Source organism: Heloderma suspectum, chromosome 1 (genome assembly GCF_057233095.1).
Source record: "Heloderma suspectum isolate Gila_16-S chromosome 1, 16-S_ref, whole genome shotgun sequence".
Taxonomy (NCBI): domain Eukaryota; kingdom Metazoa; phylum Chordata; class Lepidosauria; order Squamata; family Helodermatidae; genus Heloderma; species Heloderma suspectum.
In genome coordinates, this window is record NC_139458.1 from 434,995,133 (window position 1) to 435,017,506 (window position 22,374).

General features: G+C 44.0%; 1 protein-coding gene across 40 annotated transcripts in view; it reads right to left on the reverse strand.

The window, feature by feature from the left end:
• MSRA (methionine sulfoxide reductase A) overlaps positions 1-22,374 on the reverse strand; it is a 331,489-nt gene that overhangs the window by 153,037 nt on the left and 156,078 nt on the right. For 21 of the 40 annotated variants that reach the window (XM_084829418.1, XM_084829391.1, XM_084829390.1 and 18 more), the window contains one exon: positions 4,640-4,753. The exons of the other annotated variants lie outside the window; for them this stretch is intronic. In XM_084829418.1, the coding sequence (XP_084685544.1) occupies positions 4,640-4,753 (114 nt within the window). The remainder of the gene's footprint in view (positions 1-4,639; positions 4,754-22,374) is intronic. 40 annotated transcript variants of the gene reach the window in all.

Sequence of the window (22,374 nt, forward strand, 5' to 3'; positions counted from 1 at the left end):
ACACATGGACATCACCAGATGGTCAATATCGAAATCAGACTGATTTGCAGCCAAAGATGGAGAAGCTCAATACAGTCAGTAAAATCAAGACTTGGAGCTGACTGTGGCTCAGATCATGAGCTGCTTCTTGCAAAATTTCGGCTTAAATTGAAGAACGTCAGGAAAACCACTAAACCACTCAGGTTATGATCTAAATCATACCCCTTATGAATATACAGGGGAGGTGAGGAATAGATTTCAGGGATTAGACCTGATAGACAGTGTCTGACGAACTATGGACGGAGGTCAGTAACACTGTTCAGGTGGCAGCAACTCAATCCATCCCAAAGAAAAAGAAATGCTAGAAAGCCAAGTGGCTGTCTGATGAGGCTTTACAAGTAGCTGAGGAAAGAAGGGAAGCGAAAAGCAAGGGAGAAAGGGGAAGATATATCCAACAGAATGCACAGTTCCAGAGAATAGCAAGGAGAGACAAGAAGGCCTTCTTTAATGAACAATGCAAAGAAATCGAGGAAAACAATAGAATGGGAAAGACTAGAGATCTCTTCAAGAAAATCGGAGATCTCAAGGGAACGTTTTGTGCAAAGATGGGCATGATAAAGGACAAAGAAGGCAGGGACCTAACAGAAGCAGATGAGATTAAGAAGAGGTGGAAAGAATACACAGAAGAACTATACAGGAAAGATCTGAATGTCCCTGATAGCCATGATAGTGCGGTCACTGAACTTGAGCCGGACATCCTCGAGAGTGAAGTCAAGTGGGCCTTAGGAAGCATTAGTAACAACAAAGCTAGTGGAGATGACAGTATTCCAGCTGAGCTATTTAAGATCCTAAAAGATGATGCTGTTAAAGTGCTGCACTCAATATGCCAACACATTTGGAACACTCAACAGAGGCCACAAGACTGGAAAAGGTCAGTTTACATTCCAATTCCAAAGAAGGGCAATGCCAAAGAGTGTTCAAACTACCGTACAATTGCGCTCATTTCACATGCCAGCAAGGTGATGCTCAAAATCCTACAAGCTAGGCTTCAGCAGTATGCGAACCGAGAACTACCGGAAGTACAAGCTGGGTTTCAAAGAGGCAGAGGAACTTGAGATCAAATCGCCAACATTCGCCGGATCATGTAGAAAGCATGAGAATTACAGAAAAACGTCTATTTCTGCTTCATTGACTACGCTAAAGCCTTTGATTGTGTGGATCACAACAAACTGTGGCAAATTCTTAAAGAGATGGGAGTACCAAACTACCTTACCTGTCTCCTGAAAAACCTGTATGAGGGTCAAGAAGCAACAGTAAGAACCGGACATGGAACAACCAAATGGTTCAAAATTGGGAAAGGCTGCATATTGTCGCCGTGCTTATTTAACTTTTATGCAGAGTACATCATGAGAAACGCCAGGTTGGATGAATCACAGGTCGGAATTAAGATTGCCGGGAGAATGATCAACAACCTCCCATATGCAGACGATACCACCCTAATGGCAGAAAGCGAAGAGGATCTAAAGAGCCTCTTGTTGAGGGTGAAAGAGGAGAGTGCAAAAGCTGGTCTGAAACTCAACATTAAAAAAACGAAGATCATGGCATCTGGCCCCATCACTTCTTGGCATATAGAAGGGGAAGACAGTGACTGTAGCCATGAAATTAAAAGATGCTTGCTCCTTGGGAGGAAAGCTATGGCCCCCCTAGACAGCATAGTAAGAAGCAGAGACATCACCTTGCTGACAAAGGTCCGTCTAATCAAAGCTATGGTTTTCCCAGTAGCAATGTATGGCTGTGAGAGCTGGACTATAAGGAAGGCTGAGCGCAGAAGAATTGATGCTTTCGAACTGTGGTGCTGGAGAAGACTCTTACGAGTCCCCTGGACTGCAAGGAGGTCAAATCAGTCCATCCTAAAAGAAATCAACCCTGAGTGCTCATTGGAAGGACAGATACTGAAGCTGAAGCTCTAATATTTTGGCCACCTAATGCGAAGAGAAAATTCTCTGGAAAAGACCCTGATGCTGGGAAGGATTGAAGGCAAAAGGAGAAGAGGACGGCAGAGGATGAGATGGCTAGATAGCATCACTGATGCAATGAACATGAACCTGAGCACACTCCGGGGGAGAGCGGAGGACAGGAAGGCCTGGCGTGCTATGGTCCATGGGGTCACGAAGAGTCGGACACGACTTAACGACTGAACAACAACAATATCAAGGAGCAAGAAAACCCTCCCAGTACAACCAAGCTGTTTCCTTTTAATTTAAATGTTGAGGAAAGCCTAATGGCAATCAAAATCAAATGAATTGAAGGAGCAACTCCTAGGAATGCATGTGTACACGCGCGCACACACACACACACACACACACGATTATCTACCCACACCAGGTCTGTCCCAAAGACACAGCTACTGCAATAACTGAACGCAGCCTTTCACCGATGTATATATACCGCATTCCTCCACCTCTCTCTGGTTGGAGACTGCTGGTGTCAGTTCTGGCTGAGAGTTCCTATTCACTAAAGCACACTCCCTCCTCCTCCTGCACTCGCCTTCCCACCTCCCCGCATCCATATGCCTTCCGCCTCCTTCCTCCTCCTCCTCATGCCCCTCCACATGAGCATTCAGAAGCTGATACATTTTGGAGACAGTCTGTCTGAACTGCTCAGGCATTAAGTAGAGCTCCAAATATACGAGGCAGAGGAGGTGCTTCGTGGGGGAGGGGCGCTTCACCCCAGGGCACCTCAGTACTGTTCTGACCAGCCTCATATCACAAAGGTTTTGCTCTGAATAAGCCCACTTCACCTCATTATTCAGGCTTCATAACAAGGTGGTGCACAGCCCTAGTTATAACTTCCATCTAGGAAATTGTTTCTGCCTTGTCACATCACATACGTATCTTATTTCATCGTATGTGCCCGCTGTGTAAACTCACCACTGATCAAAACTTCCTGTCCTCCATACGCCTGGCAAAATAGATGTGTAGGGTTTATCACATCAGATGGTGTACACCAAGGACAGGAATCTCCAGCCTACGGATGGGAGGACAAGTGGCATGCTAAGTGCTTCCCTGAAGCCAGGCATGAAGGGGAGCTGAGCCAGCTCTGCTTCACCTGCCCTGCTTTCTCCTCAAAGGGGGAAGGTGTGGGGCAGGCGAAGCCACCCCAGCTGAGGTGCCAGATGGATCATCCATCTCGTGTCTTGTCCAAGGTTGTTGCTGTGCACACGCCTTCACCAGCCACGGAAACCACATGTGCACCAAAGCCAGGTGGAGTGAATCCGAGCTGGCTCAGTCCTTTCTGCTCCAATGAGTGAAGGGGACCGAGCAGCTTCCGCTTCACCTGCCCCACCCCACCCCAATAGGAGAAGGTGCAGGGCGGGAGAAGGCACGGGGCAAGAGAGACCCAGCTGAAGCCAAGGCAGTGTGCCTCCAGCTAGTGCTTCAGCCAGGGACCAAATGATGTCAAGGGGTGGCCATGCTTCCCTCACCACCAAAAGAGTAGTTCCAGACCTCCGGTGTACACTGACATCTATGCTTGATCTGGCCTTTGGTTCTTAGACATTCACAAGTGGGATGTGCACCAAAATGTCGCAAGAAGGAGTGCTCCTGTTCAAGGTGTGTCCGTCCGTCCCCCTTAGAGTTTTTTCCTAAAGTTTTTGTTAATACTTCTGCAAACCTTGGGGTTCCCCCAAGCATGTTTCTAACTTCCACTTGTGTGTGCATGGTGGGCTTTTGGCTAGATAAGGATTTGCAGACAGAGAATGAGTTTGCTATTAGTATATAGGATGAGTTCCACTTTTATTGTAAATCAAAACTGATTTACATATTAACATGAATACGCTTCCTCTCCTACGCTCAAGCTGGCTTACAACAATGCTTTAAACCAGCAGAAACCAAAATGTTATAAAATAATCACTAAAAACATACATTGCAATAAGACATGATCTCTTTTACAAATAATTTATTCCTAGATGCATGCTCTCTTCAGAATTCCCCACTTACTGATGACTAGCATCTTATCAAGAACATAAATGAAAAATGAAACACTGTGTTTCACAGAAACTCAAGAAAATGTTAATCACTGGGAAAAGATCAAACACCAGCCAATGTATTTCTGATGGGACCGACCCAGATTTAAGCTCTCAAGTTTAACAGACAGAACACTGAAGACATCAATCATTAGCTTTTAAATACATTTTTTCAGATACGTCACTTTTCTGGTGGCAAACCTTTTAGACGTTATTAATTCCCATCACTTGTTTAATGAATTGCTGTGCCCATGTTTAACCCCAGGAATCCACATAAAGTAAATTATTACTGATGATTAATTATGCTGTTAGGGACCAATAAGACCAACTTAGTTTTGAACCATAGAGGGAATTAATTAAAACTGGCTTCAGTAAACAATTTGCTATTTATGCTGCCACTTCTCCAGAATAAAAAGATGTCTTCCTCTACCCTGCCCCTCTTTGCTGTGATTTTGAATTCTCATCCAAACAATGCAGCAGGACAACATCCTGAATTACGATGGCTTCCCTCTTTCCAATTCCCCATTTGCTATATTTTCATGTTTACAATTTTAATCAAGGGGAAAAAATCTCCCTACATAGCTGATAACATTGCTAGATGTGAATTTAATTCACATGAAATCCACCTTCACCCACAGTAATGTTTTTCAGTTGTTCTCAAGACCAACAGTGAATGGCGGAGAAAAGAAAACCGGCTGCTCATGGGAAAACCATTGCTCTTCTTCCTCAGGTGCAAAGTATCCATTGGTCCTGGGGAAAGAAAAAATATGACTGCTTTTGCATCTATGTCGGTGTGTATGAGGTTTGTTTTTTTAATAAAGCAGCGAAAGATGCTCTCACCAGAACCACAGTCCTTGAGGACTTCTGGACAAACCCATCTTGCACTGTTTGTGACAAAGTGGGGGGTGGCACTACCTTCATTCATCGGGGGGAGGGAAGCTGAGATGCCATTTAATTGGTCTCTTGCCAAAACCATTTCCTAATAACAGGGGTGGGACACTTGCAGCCTTCCCACACACACCCCCCCATGGCCTCAAGTGCACACCTCGCTGCTACCCCGGGCTGCCAAAATTTAGCAGCAGCAGCAACCCTGCCCCTGCAGCAATTTGCTACCAAAATTCAGAGGCAAACTGCTATGGAGACTCAAAAGAACCAAACGTTGCTTGTTTTCAAGCTGAACATGCCCGCTTCCATTTACTGTAGGGGTTTGTTGCTAAATTTCAGCAGCAAACCAGTACAGCCCCTGTGGCTCAGGGGTGGAAACTGGCCCCCAGACCACCCAAAGTTACCCACCACTGCTAATAAAGAGGAGTATGTTTGGGCAACCGGGCAACGTCTGGGGCTAGTATAGTTATTTCAAGAAGGATTGCAAATTCTTCTGGAGAAACCTAAATTCTGTGCTGGTAATCACACAACTTGTAATATGAGGGCAAAAACAGGAAGGCACCAAGGACTCAGGACTCAGCCATCTGAGTGGAGACTGTCTGGTGTGGATTCGCCTTGTGTGCTGCTGCCCCTCCTGCCCCCCGCAAGCATTACAGGGAAACCAGCCAGTTCAGCAAATAAGCCTCTTTGCAAGAACAGGCCAGAGAAGGTCAGGAGGCATTGCCTGGACCTTCTAAAGGCCTCTGGGTCAGCTCAAGGGACTGACAAGAGCAGCTCTGCTGCTGTCTTCTCTGTGAGGGATCACCTTCACCTCAGCTGCCCCTCAGCCCACCCACACTTGGCACAAGCTGGGACTGACACAAAGGGCAGTTGCACAGCAAAGAACAGGAGAGTTGGGGGTGGGGGCGAGGGGGAAATGTGCACTGTGTAGATTTTCTCAAACATTACTGCATAGCTAGGCAGGCTAAGGGGAAAATGAAAGCCCCCATAACTGGGAGGGGGGACAGTGTATTCTGCAGCAACAAAATTCTGCAATTCATGGCCACAGACTATCTTGTTTTTTAATCTCTCTGCAGCTCCTAGAAGATTTTAAGGTGCTTTTTATAAATTAACAACAGCGACTTGCTTTTCAACCTTTCAACATACTCATATTGCACAGAAGCAACTGATACACTTTTTATATATTGCACACATCTGCACACATAAACCTGAAAGAAGGCAATGAATGAGCTGTGAAGTGGGGCTTGTGATCTTTGGATGCTGGATCCAAAGTGGCAAAGGGCTTTAGAAAATATGAATCATCACAGGGATGCAACACATGACATTATTAAACACACACAGTAACACAAACAAGCACACACGTGCATCAGAAAGCCTAAATGAAACAGGGCCATCTGTAAGATGGCTATAAGGTAAAGACTCTGAAAACCCACTCCATTTGCTGCACACCACAAAACTTGAGGACAATTTTAGTTGCAACTTTATGTGTGGTTCTGTTTTAAATGTATTATTACCTGAATCGGAGCAGGCTTCCCCAACCTGTGCCCTCCAGATGTTTTGGACTTTAACTCCCATCAGCCCCAGTCAGCCTGGCTAATGGTCAGGAATTCTGGGAGTTGTAGTCCAAAACATCTGTAGGTTGACACATTGGAAAAAGCTGGAATAGAGTCTAAATAAAGTATATTTATGTTAAGTAAATTATATTGATAGTAAATGTAAATCAAATGCATAGAAAATGGGAAGTTATACTGCAGGGTGATATAAACATATAAACATATTTTATAATATATAAATTACTTGTATAAAGCATACATTAATAACTACATAGGGTAGTTTAGCTTGTTTAGATACAGGTCAATGGCTGCAATCCTATAGTCACTTACAAGGGAACAAGCCCCATTGAACTCATGATGGTTATGTGCTATCTCCAGTACCGGAAGCAGTATGCCTATGTACACCAGTTGCTGGGAAACATGGGCAGGAGGGTGCTGTTGCTCTCATGTCCTGCTTGTGGGTTTCCCATGGGCAGCTGATTGGCCACTGTGTGAACAGAACGCTGGACTAGATGGACCCTTGGTCTGATCCAGGATGGCTCTTCTTCTGTTCTTAACTCAATGGGGCTTACTTCTCAGTAGACATGCATAGGATTGGACCATAAATCCTATCTAAATATAGTGAAGTCTTACTTACTTCCATCATTAACCACTTTTTCTTACGTGCTCTAGTTAATAAATCTGTCTTTTAGCTGTGCATTGCTTTTAGTAATAAGAAAGGAAGAACAGCTATGCATGTTTTTAAAAGGACAACTTAGGGGGTAATCCTCTACTTGGGATCCTCCAGCTCAGGGGCCACAAGATTTGGTGGGAGCCCTGCTATGCCCAGCACAATGACAGACATGCAGGCAAAACATCTGAAATATGCCAGCAAAACATGCTGCTGGCAGAGCTGCTACATCAGCAAAGATATGGCAGCAGAATAGCTGAAATGGGACAGACCCATGTATGGGACATGGGTGGCGCGGGGAGGAGTACACTTGCACTGAATCCTATCCTCCCCTCGACCACAACCACATCCCAGAGGATACAATTTCAAACCAGTCCCAGATCTGTTACAAGAAAGCGTCATCCCACTGACTTAAGAGAAGGGGGAAATGTAGAAAATAGCTGCTCCCCCTTCCCTAATTGACAACCACCCACTTTGCCACAACAGAGCACAGTATATGGTGTCGCTCAACAGCCAATCACAGTACAGCAGCACCAGTATATAAACCCCCACACAAGGAGACCACAAGTCAGATGGGAAGGCATGCAGCTATCTCTTCTTTGGCCTTGTGTTGCACACACTTCAGGCCGAGAGGGAACATAACAGGGATAAAGGGCACAGGACACAAAAAAGCCAGGAAAAAAGGAGGGGAAAAACTCCAGACTCTGAAAAAAGATTTATTTGTAGTCCCAATGCCTCCCAGAAAATTCATCCTCAGGGGCATGTTTTCAACAAGGATTCATCAACGCTAGGGACACTCCAGTGAATAGTTGGACCTACAAATAAAATCTTTTTTCAACATTTGGAGTTTTCTCCCTCCTTTTTTTCCTGTCTTTGGTGCCATCCAATTTTTTTACATCTATTTTGTTTTGCCTCTGCTTTGGGATCCCTCACAAAACAGCCTGGCCTCAGAAACACACAGAAGTATTTAAGCACATTGCTAACACTTTATTGCCTTACCATGCCTTGGGAAGTCAGGTGCAAACACCCAACCCCACTCTGCTCCAGCAAATGGGGGTGCCAGAGCAGGGTGCCTCACACAGGTAAGCAAGGGAAGAGAGAATGAATTCTGTAATGCAGAATTACTGTAATTCTCCCTTTGACCTATGGGAATACTGCATCTTGCCTGAATTGTACTGCTCTTCCCACGCGCCCCTCAAACAGTGGGCAGCAGCGCCACCCACACACAGGGAAGGCATTAATCTCCAGAGGCAGGTAAACTCTCAGTTGGTAAAAACCAGGTCCTTCACTCCAACCCAGCAGCAGGGAAGCAGCCACAACACTTTTTGATTAGGAGGTGCAATGACATCATCTACCACCCAACACCCCCCCACCAATTCCATGTTCTGAGCTTAGCTGCAATCCTCACAGCACCTGGGAGGAAATGAGGTTTCCCAAAAACATTATTCCCTGTTGTAATGCAAAGGATTTTGCGGTGGCTTGGTCTTGAATGGGCAATTAAGACACATTAACTTTACAAAAGATCTGCTCCTGGTGGAAACGAAACTGCTAGAACTGATTTGTTAATATAGGTCAATATAGATAGAAGCATGGCTATAGGATGGCCATGATGAGCACGTGCTCTTCAAAATTTACCACTGCTCCAACCACTGTCAAGGCTAGCCAAACACTCCATGAGCACGAAGCAGAAGAAACAGCCACTGCACACACCCTTGGGGATTGTAGTGCTCCACTACAACCTCCAAGGGACGCATACTCAGACTCACTACGACAAGGTGTAGTGATGGCCACCAACTGGGATGGCTTTAAAAGGGGAAGTAGACAAAGTCCCGGAGGAGAGGGCTATCACTGGTCCATCACTATATGCTACCTCCAGTATCAGAGGCAGTATGCCTATGTACACCAGTTGCTGGGGAGCATGGGTGGGAGGGTGCTGTTGCACTCATGTCCTGCTTGTGATTTCCTGTGGGCCCGCTACTCTGTGAATGTAACTCCACAGTTCAGTGAATTGTGGATGATTAACTTACTCATATACATGGGAGGAGTACCCTGTACACTTAAGCACCACCATGTCCTTCCCAAAACTAAATACCCAGCAGCTGCTGACATTAAATATATTCTCATAACCACTACTTGGGGTTACTGGTTAAAGTAGAATTATTTGAGAAGAGGCCACCAGGCTCACCCTTGCCCCATAGTTAATATGAACTCCTGGCTTCAGAGAAAGTTCTGGAAGAAAAGGGACAGCCAAACTCGAAAGTTCGACCCCATTTCAGTTGGGGTTCAGGCCTGGTTTTGGCAGGGAAACAGCTTTGGTCGCCTTGGTATGATGACCTATGTTGGGAAAGAGACAGGGGGAGTGTGCCCTTGTTGATTCTCCTTGATCTCTCGGCGCCTTTCAATACCATCCCCCATGGTATCCTTCTGGGGCGATTGTCTGAGCTGGGAGTGGGAGGCACTGCACTGCAGTGGTTTCGCTCCTACTTCGATGGTCGGCTCCAGAAGGCAGTGCTTGGGGAATACTGCTTGGCCCTGTGGATTCTCCAGTATGGGGTTCCACAGGGGTCAGTTCTGTCACCCATGCTATTTAACATCTACATAAAACTGTTGTGTGCGGTCATTCGGAGTTTGGCGGCACGTTGTCATCAGTATGCTGATGACATGCAGCTCTATTTCTCCTTTTCATCTTCTTCAGGTGAGGCTGTGGATGTGCTAAATCGGTGCCCTACTGCAACAATGGACTGGATGAGGGCTAACAAACTGGCAATCAATCCAGGCAAGACTGTTGGTGGGTGGTCCTTCTGACCGGATGGAGGGTGCTCAACCTGTTCTGGATGGGGTTGCACTCCCTCTGAAGGAGCAGATTCGTAGCTTGGGGGTTCTCCTTGAGCCAGCTTTCTCACTTGAGGCTCGGGTGGCCTCAGTGGCACAAAGTGCCTTCTACCAACTTTGGTTGGTAGCCCAGCTATGCCCCTATCTGGACAGGAATAACCTGGCTTCAGTTGTCTATGCTCTGGTAATCTCCAAGTTAGATTACTGCAATACACTCTACATGGGGCTGCCTTTGAAGACAGTTCACAAGCTGCAGGTTGTGCAAAATGCAGCAGCTAGATTGATAACGGGGACCAGAAGGTCCGAACATGTAAGACTGACTCTGACCCACTTGCACTGGCTGCCTGTTATGTTCCCGAGCCCAATTCAAGGTGCTGGTTTTAACCTATAAAGCCTTACATGAATTGGGACCATAATACCTGACGGAGAGCCTCTCCCGACACGAACCTACCCATACCCTATGCTCAACATCTCATGCCCTCCTCCGGCTGCCTACACCAAGGGAAGCTCAGAAGACAGTGACAAGGGAGAGGGCCTTCTCACTGGTGGCCCCCAAATTATGGAATGATCTTCCCGGTGAGGCCCGCTTGGGACCAACATTGTTATCTTTTCGGTGCCAGGTTAAGGCCTTTCTCCTCTCCTATTTGGCAGCATATAAGTTTAATCGATCCTGGAATGTCTTATAGTTATGGTTGTTTGTTTTTGAGATTGTTTTGTTTGTAGTTGTTTTAGATATATGTTTCTTTTGTGTATATTGTCTGTGCATGTGTTTTTTATGTAAATGGTTCTTAATCTATGTATATTGTATTTTTAATGTTTTTAATCTCTGTGAACTGCCCAGAGAGTTTCGGCTGTGGGGCAGTATAGAAATGTAATAAACAATAACAACAACAACTTATCCTGACTGATGGTATTAATGTTTTCCTGTTGTCAAGAGAGAGTCTATTCTACTGTTCTCAATAAGCATTCGATATTGGGGTGGAAGGGGAACAGAGATGGATGTTGTTCAAGATCTCATCAAGTTCCATGTGTCAGACTAAAAAACTGTCCTTTCAAAAAGAGATTTGCAATCAGTGCAAATTGACCTGATCCACACCTTCCAGATGAACATGAGGATCAGTATTTAGGTGTCCAATCACTTTTGCACCTCCAGAATGTTCCAGTGCCGTTCAAAAATGTTATCCACATGCATTTAAACACTGAATTTTAAGTGGAAATAGGTTTTAAAATACTTAAATGTGAATTCAAATGCACATTTTTGTGCAGTTATTTTTTTAAGTCACAGATTAATGTAGAAAACGGATAGAACAGACATGCAGGTGAACACATGCAAAAATGACATGGAACAGAAATAACCTGATTTCCCCAACTCTCCTTTCAGATGTGATGGAAGCTCATCTCTTCTGCCATTTTTAAAATGTGATTCAATTTTGTACTTGCATCTTTTAACATATCAGGATACTCATCTCTTAGACAAACATACTTGAGCACTCACATCATTTTCCCCATATATCTTTAAAACTGGGCACAATTCATAAACCGTGCCAATGCTTTACAGAGTAATGCAAAGAATGGTCCTCAGTATAAGTGGCTTGAGATATTATGATGATGAAGTCTCTACGCATGTGCTATTTGATTACATATATGTCCTGACTTCCATATTTGTCAGTGCAGACATCATATAGTGCCATAGTATCTGCATATTTTCCGCACAGAGCAAATAGCAGCTTTGGGGAAGAGAATTCTAATTGGGAAAATGGCATGGATGAAAAGGGTTAAAAAGTTGCCCCCTAGCACTATCCCCAACCCAAATCAGCTTTTCCCTATCTGCTGCTAGATTTATTTTAACACACACAATCACGCATCTCCCATGTTAGGTCTACTTTGGTCTAAGACCTAAAACAGGTTAAGCTGCCTTCGACTGTAGGAAATGAAATGCAAGACGCACATGGAATTGAACAAAAACAATCTAAATTCTGTCCCCCCCCCACCGCCGCCAAGTGCAACTAGAATAAAGTATGCATAGTTTACTCCCATCACAAGAAGTAGACTTTCTGGAGTTTTAAAAATGTCTGTCTCCATTTATTTATTTTAATTTAAAGTCTTTTTATCCCGCTCCTCAGCCAAAAAATGCTCCTGGAGTAGCTTATAAATAATCAGTAAAAGAAGGCAGTCCCTGCCTGCAGGCTTCCAATCTAAAAAGACACAACACACAAGCAAAAAGGAATAGGGAGGGAATAGATGGGTGGCAAATGAGCTGCAGTCATTGCCACTCTCATAAAATTCCATTCTTAACATGATGATGAAAGCCACCTTCTTAATCTCCTGCTCAGAGAAAGCATTAATGAAATAAAAAAATATTCCATGCCATTAAAGCTACAAGTTATGCTTGCTTTCTAACACAAGCAGAAGAACTATTTTGAAAGACAATTCTTATGAGTAAAGACCCAAAAAGGGATGGTGGCCAGGACTTGAGGGAGAGAGGGCAAGGAGGAGAAAAACCAAAACAATAGGAACAATGACAGTCATGATAAGGCCAAAATATACAATATCCTATATATACATTTTTGGCTATGGCTACCGGACTCAGTATGTGGCTGACCACACTTCTGGCCGTGTCATTGGTCATGGCTAGATAACAATCTTTAACTTCTATCTACATGAAACCACTGGGAGACATCATCCGGAGGCTTGGACTGAGGTGTCATCAATATGCAGATGACACAGATGCTACCTCAGTTTTACACCTTCTAATCTCAAGGAAGCAAAGGAAATCCAGAATAGATATCATATGCTAGTTACATCCAGGGCAGAATACTGTAATGCACAGTAATTGTGGGGCTGCTCTTAAATATGGTTCAATAGCTTCAACTGGTGCAGAATGCAGCAGCAAGAATGCTTGTAAGAGCTAAGGCATTCTAATTGCATCACACCTATTCTGTGCCAGTTACATGGGCTATCTATTCCTTTCCAACCCCAATTTAAGGTGCTGGTATTAAGCCCTAACTCCAGCAAAGGAGATCATTATCTTGTTGTGGTGCTGGAGCTTGAGCACCTCAATGACGCCATGAGCTAAACCGTGAAGGGACACCCAAGACGGGAAGGTCATGGCAGAGAGGTCAGACTAAATACGATCCCTAGGGAGGGAAATGGCAACCCACCCCAGTATTCTTGCCATGAAAACTAAATGGATCAGTACAACCAGAGATATGTCGGTATACCATCGGAAGATGGGACTCCCAGGTAGGAAGATGGTCAAAATCCTACAGGGGAGGAACAGAGGATAAGTTCAACTAGCCCCAGATGTGATGATGCAGCTAGCTCAAAGCTGAAAGGACGGCTAGTGGCTGACGGTGCTGGTGCTGAACAACGAATCCGATGTTCTAAAGATCAACACACCATAGGAACCTGGAATGTCAGATCTATGAGCCAGGGCAAATTGGATGTGGTTATTGTGGAGATGTCAAGATTAAATATAGACATTTTGGGTGTCAGTGAACTGAAATGGACTGGAATGGGCCACTTCATATCACATGAACACCAGATCTACTACTGTGGACAAGAGGACCACAGAAGAAATGGAGTCGCCTTCATAATTAATAATAAAGTGGCTAAAGCAGTGCTTGGATACAATCAAAAAAATGACGGAATGATCTCAATTCGAATTCAGGGTAAGCCATTTAACATCACAGTGATTCAAATATACGCCCCAACCACAGATGCTGAAGAAGCAGAAGGAGATCAGTTCTATGAGGATCTGCAGCACCTGCTGGATAATACACCAAAAAGAGATGTTCTTTTCATTACAGGAGATTGGAATGCTAAGGTGGATAGTCAAACGACATCTGGAATTACAGGCAAGTATGGTCTTGGAGAATAAAATGAAGCGGGACATAGGCTGATAGAATTTTGTCAAGACAACTCACTGAGCATTACAAACACTCTCTTCCAACAACCTAAGAGATGACTTTATATATGGGCTTCACCAGATGGTCGACACCGAAATCAGACTGACTACATCCTTTGTAGCCAAAGGTGGCAGACATCTATACAGTCAGTAAAAACAAGACCTGGAGCTGACGGTAGTTCAGATCATGAACTTCTTATTGCACAATTTAGAATCAGACTCAAGAGAATAGGGAAGACTCACAGAGCAGTTAGATATGAGCTCACGAATATTCCTCATGAATACGCAGTGGAGGTGAAGAATAGATTTAAGGGACTACATTTAGTAGATAGGGTCCCGGAAGAACTATGGACAGAAGTTCGCAACATTCGTCAGGAGGTGGCAACAAAAAACGTCCCAAAGAAAAAGAAAACCAAGAAGGCAAGATGGCTGTCTGCCAAGACACCGGAAGTAGCCCAAGACAGAAGGAAAGCAAAAGGCAACCGTGATAGGTAGAGATATGCCCAATTAAATGCAAAATTCCAGAGATTAGCCAGAAGAGATAAGGAATTATTTTTACACAAGCAATGTGTGGAAGCGGAAGAAGATAATAGAATAGGAAAGACAAGAGACCTCTTCCAGAAAATTAGAAACATCGGAGGTAAATTCCAGGCAAAAATGGGTATGATCAAAAACAAAGATGGCAAGAACCTAACAGAAGCAAAAGAGAGCAAGAAAAGGTGGCAAGAATATACGGAAGATCTGTATAGGAAGGATAATAATATCGGGGATAGATTTGACGGTGTGGTCAATGAGTTAGAGCCAGACATCCTGAAGAGTGAGGTGGAATGGGCCTTAAGAAGCATTGCTAATAACAAGGCAACAGGAGATGACGGTATCCCAGCTGAACTGTTTAAAATCTTGCAAGATGATGCTGTCAAGGTGATGCATGCCATATGCCAGCAAATTTGGAAAACACAAGAATGGCCAACAGATTGGAAAAAATCAACTTATATCCCCATATCAAAAAAAGGGAAACTCTAAAGAATGTTCAAACTATTTAATAGTGGCATTTATTTCACATGCCAGTAAGGTAACGCTGAAGATCTTGCAAGGTAGACTCCAGCAATTCATGGAACGAGAATTGCCAGATGTACAAGCTGGGTTTAGAAAAGGCAAAGGAACTAGAGACCAAATTGCCAATATCCGGGGGATAATGGAGAAAGCCAGGGAGTTTCAGAAAGACATCTCTTTCTGTTTTATTGACTATTCTAAAGCCTTTGACTGTGTGGATCATAACAAATTGTGGCAAGTTCTTGGTGGTATGGGGATACCAAATCATCTTGTCTGCCTCCTGAAGAATCTGTATAACAACCAAGTAGCAATGGTAAGAACAGACCACGGAACAACGGACTGGTTTAAGATTGGGAAAGGAGTACGGCAGGGTTGTATACTCTCACCCTACCTATTCAACCTGTACGCAGAACACATCATGCGATGTGCTGGGCTTGATGAATCCAAGGTTGGAGTTAAAATCACTGGAAGAAACATTAACAATCTCAGATATGCAGATGATACCACTTTGATGGCTGAAAGTGAGGAGGAGCTGAGGAACTTTATGACGAAGGTGAAAGAAGGAAGTGCAAAAGCTGGGTTGCAGTTAAACCTCAAAAAACCAAGATTATGGCAACCAGCTGGATTGATAACTGGCAAATAGAAGGAGGAAACGTGGAGGCAGTGACAGACTTTGTCTTTCTAGGCGCAAAGATTATTGCAGACGCTGACTGCAGCCAGGAAATCAGAAGACGTTTACTTCTTGGGAGGAGACCAGTGACAAATCTTGATGAAATAGTGAAGAGCAGAGACATCACACTGACAACAAAGGTCCGCATAGTTAAAGCAATGGTATTCCCCATAGTAACCTATGGCTGCGAGAGCTGGACCATAAGGAAGGCTGAGCGAAGGATGATAGATGCTTTTGAACTGTGGTGTTGGAGGAAAATTCTGAGAGTGCCTTGGACTGCAAGAAGATCAAACCAGTCCATCCTCCTGGAAATCAAGCCAGACTGCTCACTTGAGGGAATGATATGAAAGGCAAAACTGAAGTACCTTGGCCACATAATGGGAAGACAGGAGACCCTGGAGAAGATGCTGATGCTAGGGAAAGTGGAAGGCCAAAGGAAGAGGGGCCAACCAAGGGCAAGATGGATGGATGATATTCTGGAGGTGACGGACTCGACCTTGGGGGAGCTGGGGGTGGCGACGGCCGACAGGAAGCTCTGGTGTGGTCTGGTCCATGAAGTCACCAAGAGTCGGAAGCAACTGAACAAATAAACAACATTAAGCTCTAAACCCCTAGAGCTTCGACTATTGGGCGGCATATAAATGAAATGAAATGAATGAATGAATGAATAAATAAATAAATGAGTAAATAAATAAATAGTCTGGAACCAGGCTAAAGGACCACCTGCACTCATATGTACCTGCCTGTGCTTTAAGATAAACTCCTGAAGCCCTGCTCTTTGGACCACCAACAAGAGCTATTAGGCTGGTAAGTAAGAGGGACAGGGCCTTTTTTCTGGTGTCCCCACATCTCTAGAATACCTTCCCCTGGGAAATACAATTGCCCCCCTCCTTGTTGGCCTTTGATCAGGCTCTAAAGGCCTTTTTATTCCAATCAACTTTTGAGCGACTGCAGTGCCACATCTATTTTCATCTGCTGCACTATTTTAATGTTATCATTTGCTGCTATTATTATCTGACCTATTGATTTATTTGCTGCTGTCATGGTTTTTCTGGGTGATTTTATCTTTTAATATTTTAATGTTCTTTTATATGATCTTATGATGTTGTTTTATTGATGATTGTGAATCGCCTTGGCGGGATAATCTATCCTGAAAGGTGGTTCAAAAACACACTAAATAAATAAACAAACCATTCCTTAACCCATATCTGCACTCTATTCACACCACCCGGACCACAGACAGTGCCTTCTGTTGTACAGTCCAGTCCCACCCCTTGTCTGCAATCCAGTTTTTGATGGAGGTAACATATATGCCGACCTATGAAAGCATGATAGTAAGAAGCAGAGACATCACCTTGCCGACAAAAGTCCGTCTAATCAAAGCTATGGTTTTCCCAGTAGTAACGTATGGCTGTGAGAGCTGGACTATAAGGAAGGCTGAGCGCCGAAGAATTGATGCTTTCGAACTGTGGTGCTGGAGAAGACTCTTACGAGTCCCCTGGACTGCAAGGAGGTCAAATCAGTCCATCCTAAAGGAAATCAACCCTGACTGCTCATTGAAGGACAGGTACTGAAGCTGAAGCTCAAATATTTTGGCCACCTAATGCGAAGAGAAAACTCTCTGGAAAAGACCCTGACGCTGGGAAAGACTGAAGGCAAAAGGAGAAGGGGACGGAAGGATGAGATGGCTAGATAGCATCACTGATGCAATGAATATGGACTTGAGCACTCTCCGGGAGAGAGTGCAGGACAGGAAGGCCTGGCGTGCGATGGTCCATGGGGTCATGAAGAGTCGGACACGACTGAACGACTGAACAACAACAATGAAAGCATGAAACCAAAAGGTGGCTCTCTACTTGCCTGTTGTCATTTTACTCAGAAATGGGAGATTAGACACGCTCATGTCAGACCAATACAGTGCATTCAGTAGAAAGTTCAGCTGTATACACTTTATGGAAATGTGACATTAGAAAAGAATCACTGGAAGGCATTTCAGCCACAATTAGCATTTGATACTGTTTGGAAAGAAAACACAATTAATTTCAAATTTTGCCACTTCAGTGAGCAAACACTGGCTTAAGCCAACTGGGAAATCAGAACTCAAGCAAGCAAAAGTTACAGGAAGTGGCTACTTTGGGAGTCTTCACTGATGTTGTGGCTTGGCCTACCTCTCCATATCTCACAGATGTGGCTTTCAGTCTTGGGACTGAAACAATTCTGCAGGCGTGAGGTAAAGCTATGTGATTGGTAACTCGGTTGAGGAGCATCTTATCTCCTGAGGCCCAGTATTACCCTAAAGAAACATCGAGACAGAGAGAGTTGGCTTCATCAGTGGCATCTAATGAACTGGACTCTAATCCACGAAAACATAGGACATAATACATTTGTTAGACTTTGGGGTGCCGCAAGATCATTTGCTTTGCTGCGAGAGATGAACAAGGTTAACCCTCTGGAAGTTATTATCCAGAAAGAAAATAGCCTAACTCATAACTCATATGCCCAAAGGAACCTGGGCTATGATAAATGGTGAGTCATACAATATTAGCAAGTTATTTACAGATCTCTGTCCAAAGGCAATGAAAACTGAAACATGCCAATTCCTAAAATAGCTGACACCAAATTATTAGGTCATAAATCAATCCATACACCAGCTAAATGTGTTTTGACCATGGGCCTTCCTGCATACAGACCTGCCTCCACTCCAGCTGTTATTGCAGGGGGCTGTCCACACCACCAAATTTGCTGTGATGGCGGTAGAAAGCAGTGATGTTGCAAGAAAACAAGGCCCCCAGGGAACAGGCGCCTGCCTTGGTTGGAAACAGATTCATGCTCCTGGAAGCCCCCTGTGAACGTGAGTCTGCTTGTAAACAAGGCACAGCTTCTTTCCTTCCAAAACTAGCATGCTTTTTGCAGTCACTGATGCAGCAATTCCTGCAGTAGCAATTCCGGCAGCAGCAATTCCAGCGGGTGAGGGGTGCAGCTCTCTGGGGGCTGGGGCAGGGGGCAATGCAGCCTCCTGACCCCTGAACACTGCCCAGTCCTGCCTTAGCTGCTTTGAATTCAGTCTGGGGAAAAAGATGTCAGGCTTGAAATAAATGAGAAACAGCATGGGCATATGCGGAGGAACAAGCCCCTGAAATCTGCTTCAGGACACATTACAGAAATCTCCATCCATGGGTGGTATACGGCCACAATTAAAGTGGCACACATTACTAGTTAATGTTCACCCAAACACTGGAAAGGCTGCAGGCAGAGAGGCACATATCTGTTCTTATGGTGGGACTGCCCAGTAGTGTCTATGTTTTGGGATAAGACGTTTGAAGAGATGAATGGGTTTATAAGACAAAATCTAGTGAAGTTAAACTTGCACTGTTAAACATATTGGAGGAACAAAATAAAACAGCATCTCTAAGGAGCTGGTCAGATTCATGCTAGTGGCTACCTATTCACTACCAGGCCAGATTTAAGGTTTTGGTGCTAGTGTACAAAGCCCTAAGCAACTTGGGACCAGGATACCTGAGAGAGCACCTTCTCCCTTACCAACCTGCCTGGTCACTGAGGCCATCAGAGGGCATGCTCCTGCTGGTTCCATATGGCCCGATGGCCTGACTGGAGTCCACCAGAAGAGCCTTCAGTGTGGTGGCCCTCTTTCTTGGGAACTCCCTGCCCCTGGAAGTCAGGCAGGTGCCAACTCTGTGCTGTTTCCAGCGCCTCCTGAAAACAGCTCTTTTCCAGGAAGCGTTCCTTAACTGACCAGCCATAGTTTTTATTGGAATTCTGTTTTTAAAAGAACAATTTTAATATAGTGTTTTAATTCTTTTAACCTTTTTTATTATTTCACCATTTATGTCCACCGCTCCGGAATCTGTTTTAGATGTGGAGCAATATACAAATGTAGGTAGGTAGGTAGGTAGGTAGGTAGATAGATAGATAGATAGATAGATAGATAGATAGATAGATAGATAGGATTAGCAATAGCAGAAGTCTGGAGAAATACAGAACCCCTGCCCTGAAAATGCGGTTACAAATGGCACATTGCTTTACAAGTAAAAGTGGATGGAGAGCAATTAAAACTTGACACCTTTTTCCTGGTATGATACTGTTTGATTTTACACAGAGAAGTGGGAAGGCCACCACCACTTTCTTATTTATGCTCATGGAAAGAGAATTAAAAGCACACTCCTATGCATGTTCAGACAGAAAAAAGTCCTGTAATTCCCACCATTCCCTAGGCAGCCATAAGTTAATGATACCTCTATGGCATATTTCCCTACAAACTACTTTCATGAACCAAATTGTAAAACGTTCATTCTGATATGTCTTGGCCAATCTAGATTGTGCCACACATAAATCCTGAAAACAATGAAATAATTATTTCAAGTTGAGTTTTTTTATGGTTATTTTAAATTAACTTAAATTAAAGACAGACAGACAGACAGAGTTTGCCAATGACAGCCTAGGATATCTGCACTCAGGACCAAATGAGCTCTTCAAGAGACAAGCAAAGAAAGCCTTCAAAGCCCAGAGCATTCATGGCTAGGATTTATGCTCCTCAGTTTGGTACATGAAACTAATGTAGCTTTCTGAAAAACATTTTGATAAAGACAGAGCATTAAACTTTTCTCATTTAAATACAAAATAGGCTATGAAGGCCCCTCCATTTTAAAATTACACAGAATCATTACCCTAATGTGAAGAGACTACCCACAACATATGGAGTCTTTGCTCCTTGGGAATGGCAGCATATAAATGGTGGATAGAATATTACACCCAGTAATTACAGAAATATCGCAACTGCAAGGAAATCGGTTGTGTCCTGTAAACGTCGTCATTATGATCACGGCAGCTCTTGAGCTTGGGGGAGGGAAATAAGAACATTACTTTTTTAAAAAAATAACAACACTGCAATGAAGAAGAAAGATAGGAGTAGACACCTCTACCATCTGCTACCTTTCAAAAAGTGCACTTATAGCAGCTTAGTCCATTCCCAACATTCACTGTTGTGTCATTCCTGACTTCTCTACTAGTACTAGAAATGGCCTTGGTCACCTTGGTGGATGATATGAGGAGGGCTCTGGATAGGGGCGAATGCTCCTTCCTTGTTCTCCTCGACCTCTCAGTGGCTTTTGATACCGTTCACCACGGTATCCTCCTGGACCGCCTGGAGGGGTTGGGCACTGGAGACATCGTATTGCGGGGGTTCCGGTCCTTCCTCTCCGGCAGGTTCCAGAGGGTAGCACTGGGAGAGGAGGTGTCAGACCCGTGGCCACTCACTTGTGAGGTGCCACAAGGTTCCATCCTCTCCCCGATGCTATTTAACATGCTGAAAAAGTACACTTGGGGGAAACCAGGAGGAGATGTTTGCATGAAAAGGCTTGGTTCTGCTACTGATCACGAATTCCTGGGCTGAGCATCTGCTCTGGAGCATCCTTTTCCTGAATTCCTTAATGTCCACTCACCTACACCATTCTTTTACACCTGGCTCCAAGTGGTGGCCCTCAGGGTTCTAGTAAAAAACAAAGTAGATCTCACAAGCCTGAAGTTTGCCCACACCCATTCTAGGGGACATAAGTGATGCAATGCTGGCTGGGGGTTTGTGCTCATCATTGCCTCCATGGGATCTGCACCCTAGAACACATTGCAGGGAAATATTGAGTGGGCAAGCTGTCTTTCAAAGAAGCCCATCTCTGCTCTCACCGATCCGCTCATTGAGGAAACACTAAAAAGCTTCCAAAGAACCCTGGAGTTCCCCAGAGCACAGTTTGAAACTACCAGTAATGAAAGCTTTTTTTTGTAACACAAAAAATGTCCTTATTTACTATAATAAAATCATGGGGAATGGTGATGGCTAGAAGTTCTATGCAATGCCAACACCTAGCATTCTCTCTAATCATACAAGGTACTTTGACAGACTGACCTGTCCACCTTCAGCCCAGGTGGGTTAGGCTAACCAAAGTAAGTGACAGAATAGTGCAGCCAACCAAGCAGAAGAATTCTGAATGATCAAGGCTGCAAAGCATACTGATAGTCCCCATAGAATCTGTAAATCAGTCATTTAAATTCTTACACCCTATTCTTATAAGAGAGGCTGTAAGGAGTACAGACAAAAGCCCAACCGGAATCCATTCTCTTGACAATGGCTTGAACAATAAAAGGAAATGTTCTGAACCATTCTCATTACTGCCTGTAGACTTTAATCTTATGATCTCCTTCAGAGTTTGTTCTCAAAACTCTTCAGGTATCCTAAGAAGCTATAGAAAATGAGGATAATATTTGTAGTTTAATTATGCAACTAAAGCATCGTGGAAAGCTAGGCGCATATGGCAAGGTGTAGTAACGTCTCAGTTATATTTCCAGGACAGTTATGTTTGGGGGTTTTCTCCAAGTTATATCTCCGCCTGATAGTTGAATGAGCCTAATGGAAAAAAAAGTCATATGTACAGGATGGGTCAAACTAAGATGGAGATAAAAGTCTTTGCAGGGCTCATTTTCTTCATTCTACTCAGAAAGAGGTAATTAACATGGGAAATGCAATGCATTTCCTTTGGGATAAAAGTGTCTCGTGATCCTCTTTGTTGTGCCACCCACCTAGGGATGTATGAGAAATTCATTTCAGTTCTTTTATGACCAGAATTTACCCCACCCACACCTTCTGAACCTGAATGTGAGCACAATCTAAGGTCAAAGCTCATACATTCCCAAGCTTGCAATGCTGGGGGGGGGGGGGGTGCATTCAAAAAATGCATACAATAGAAAACTACTTTTTAATAAGTGCACTCAAATACACTTTAACCAATTGAA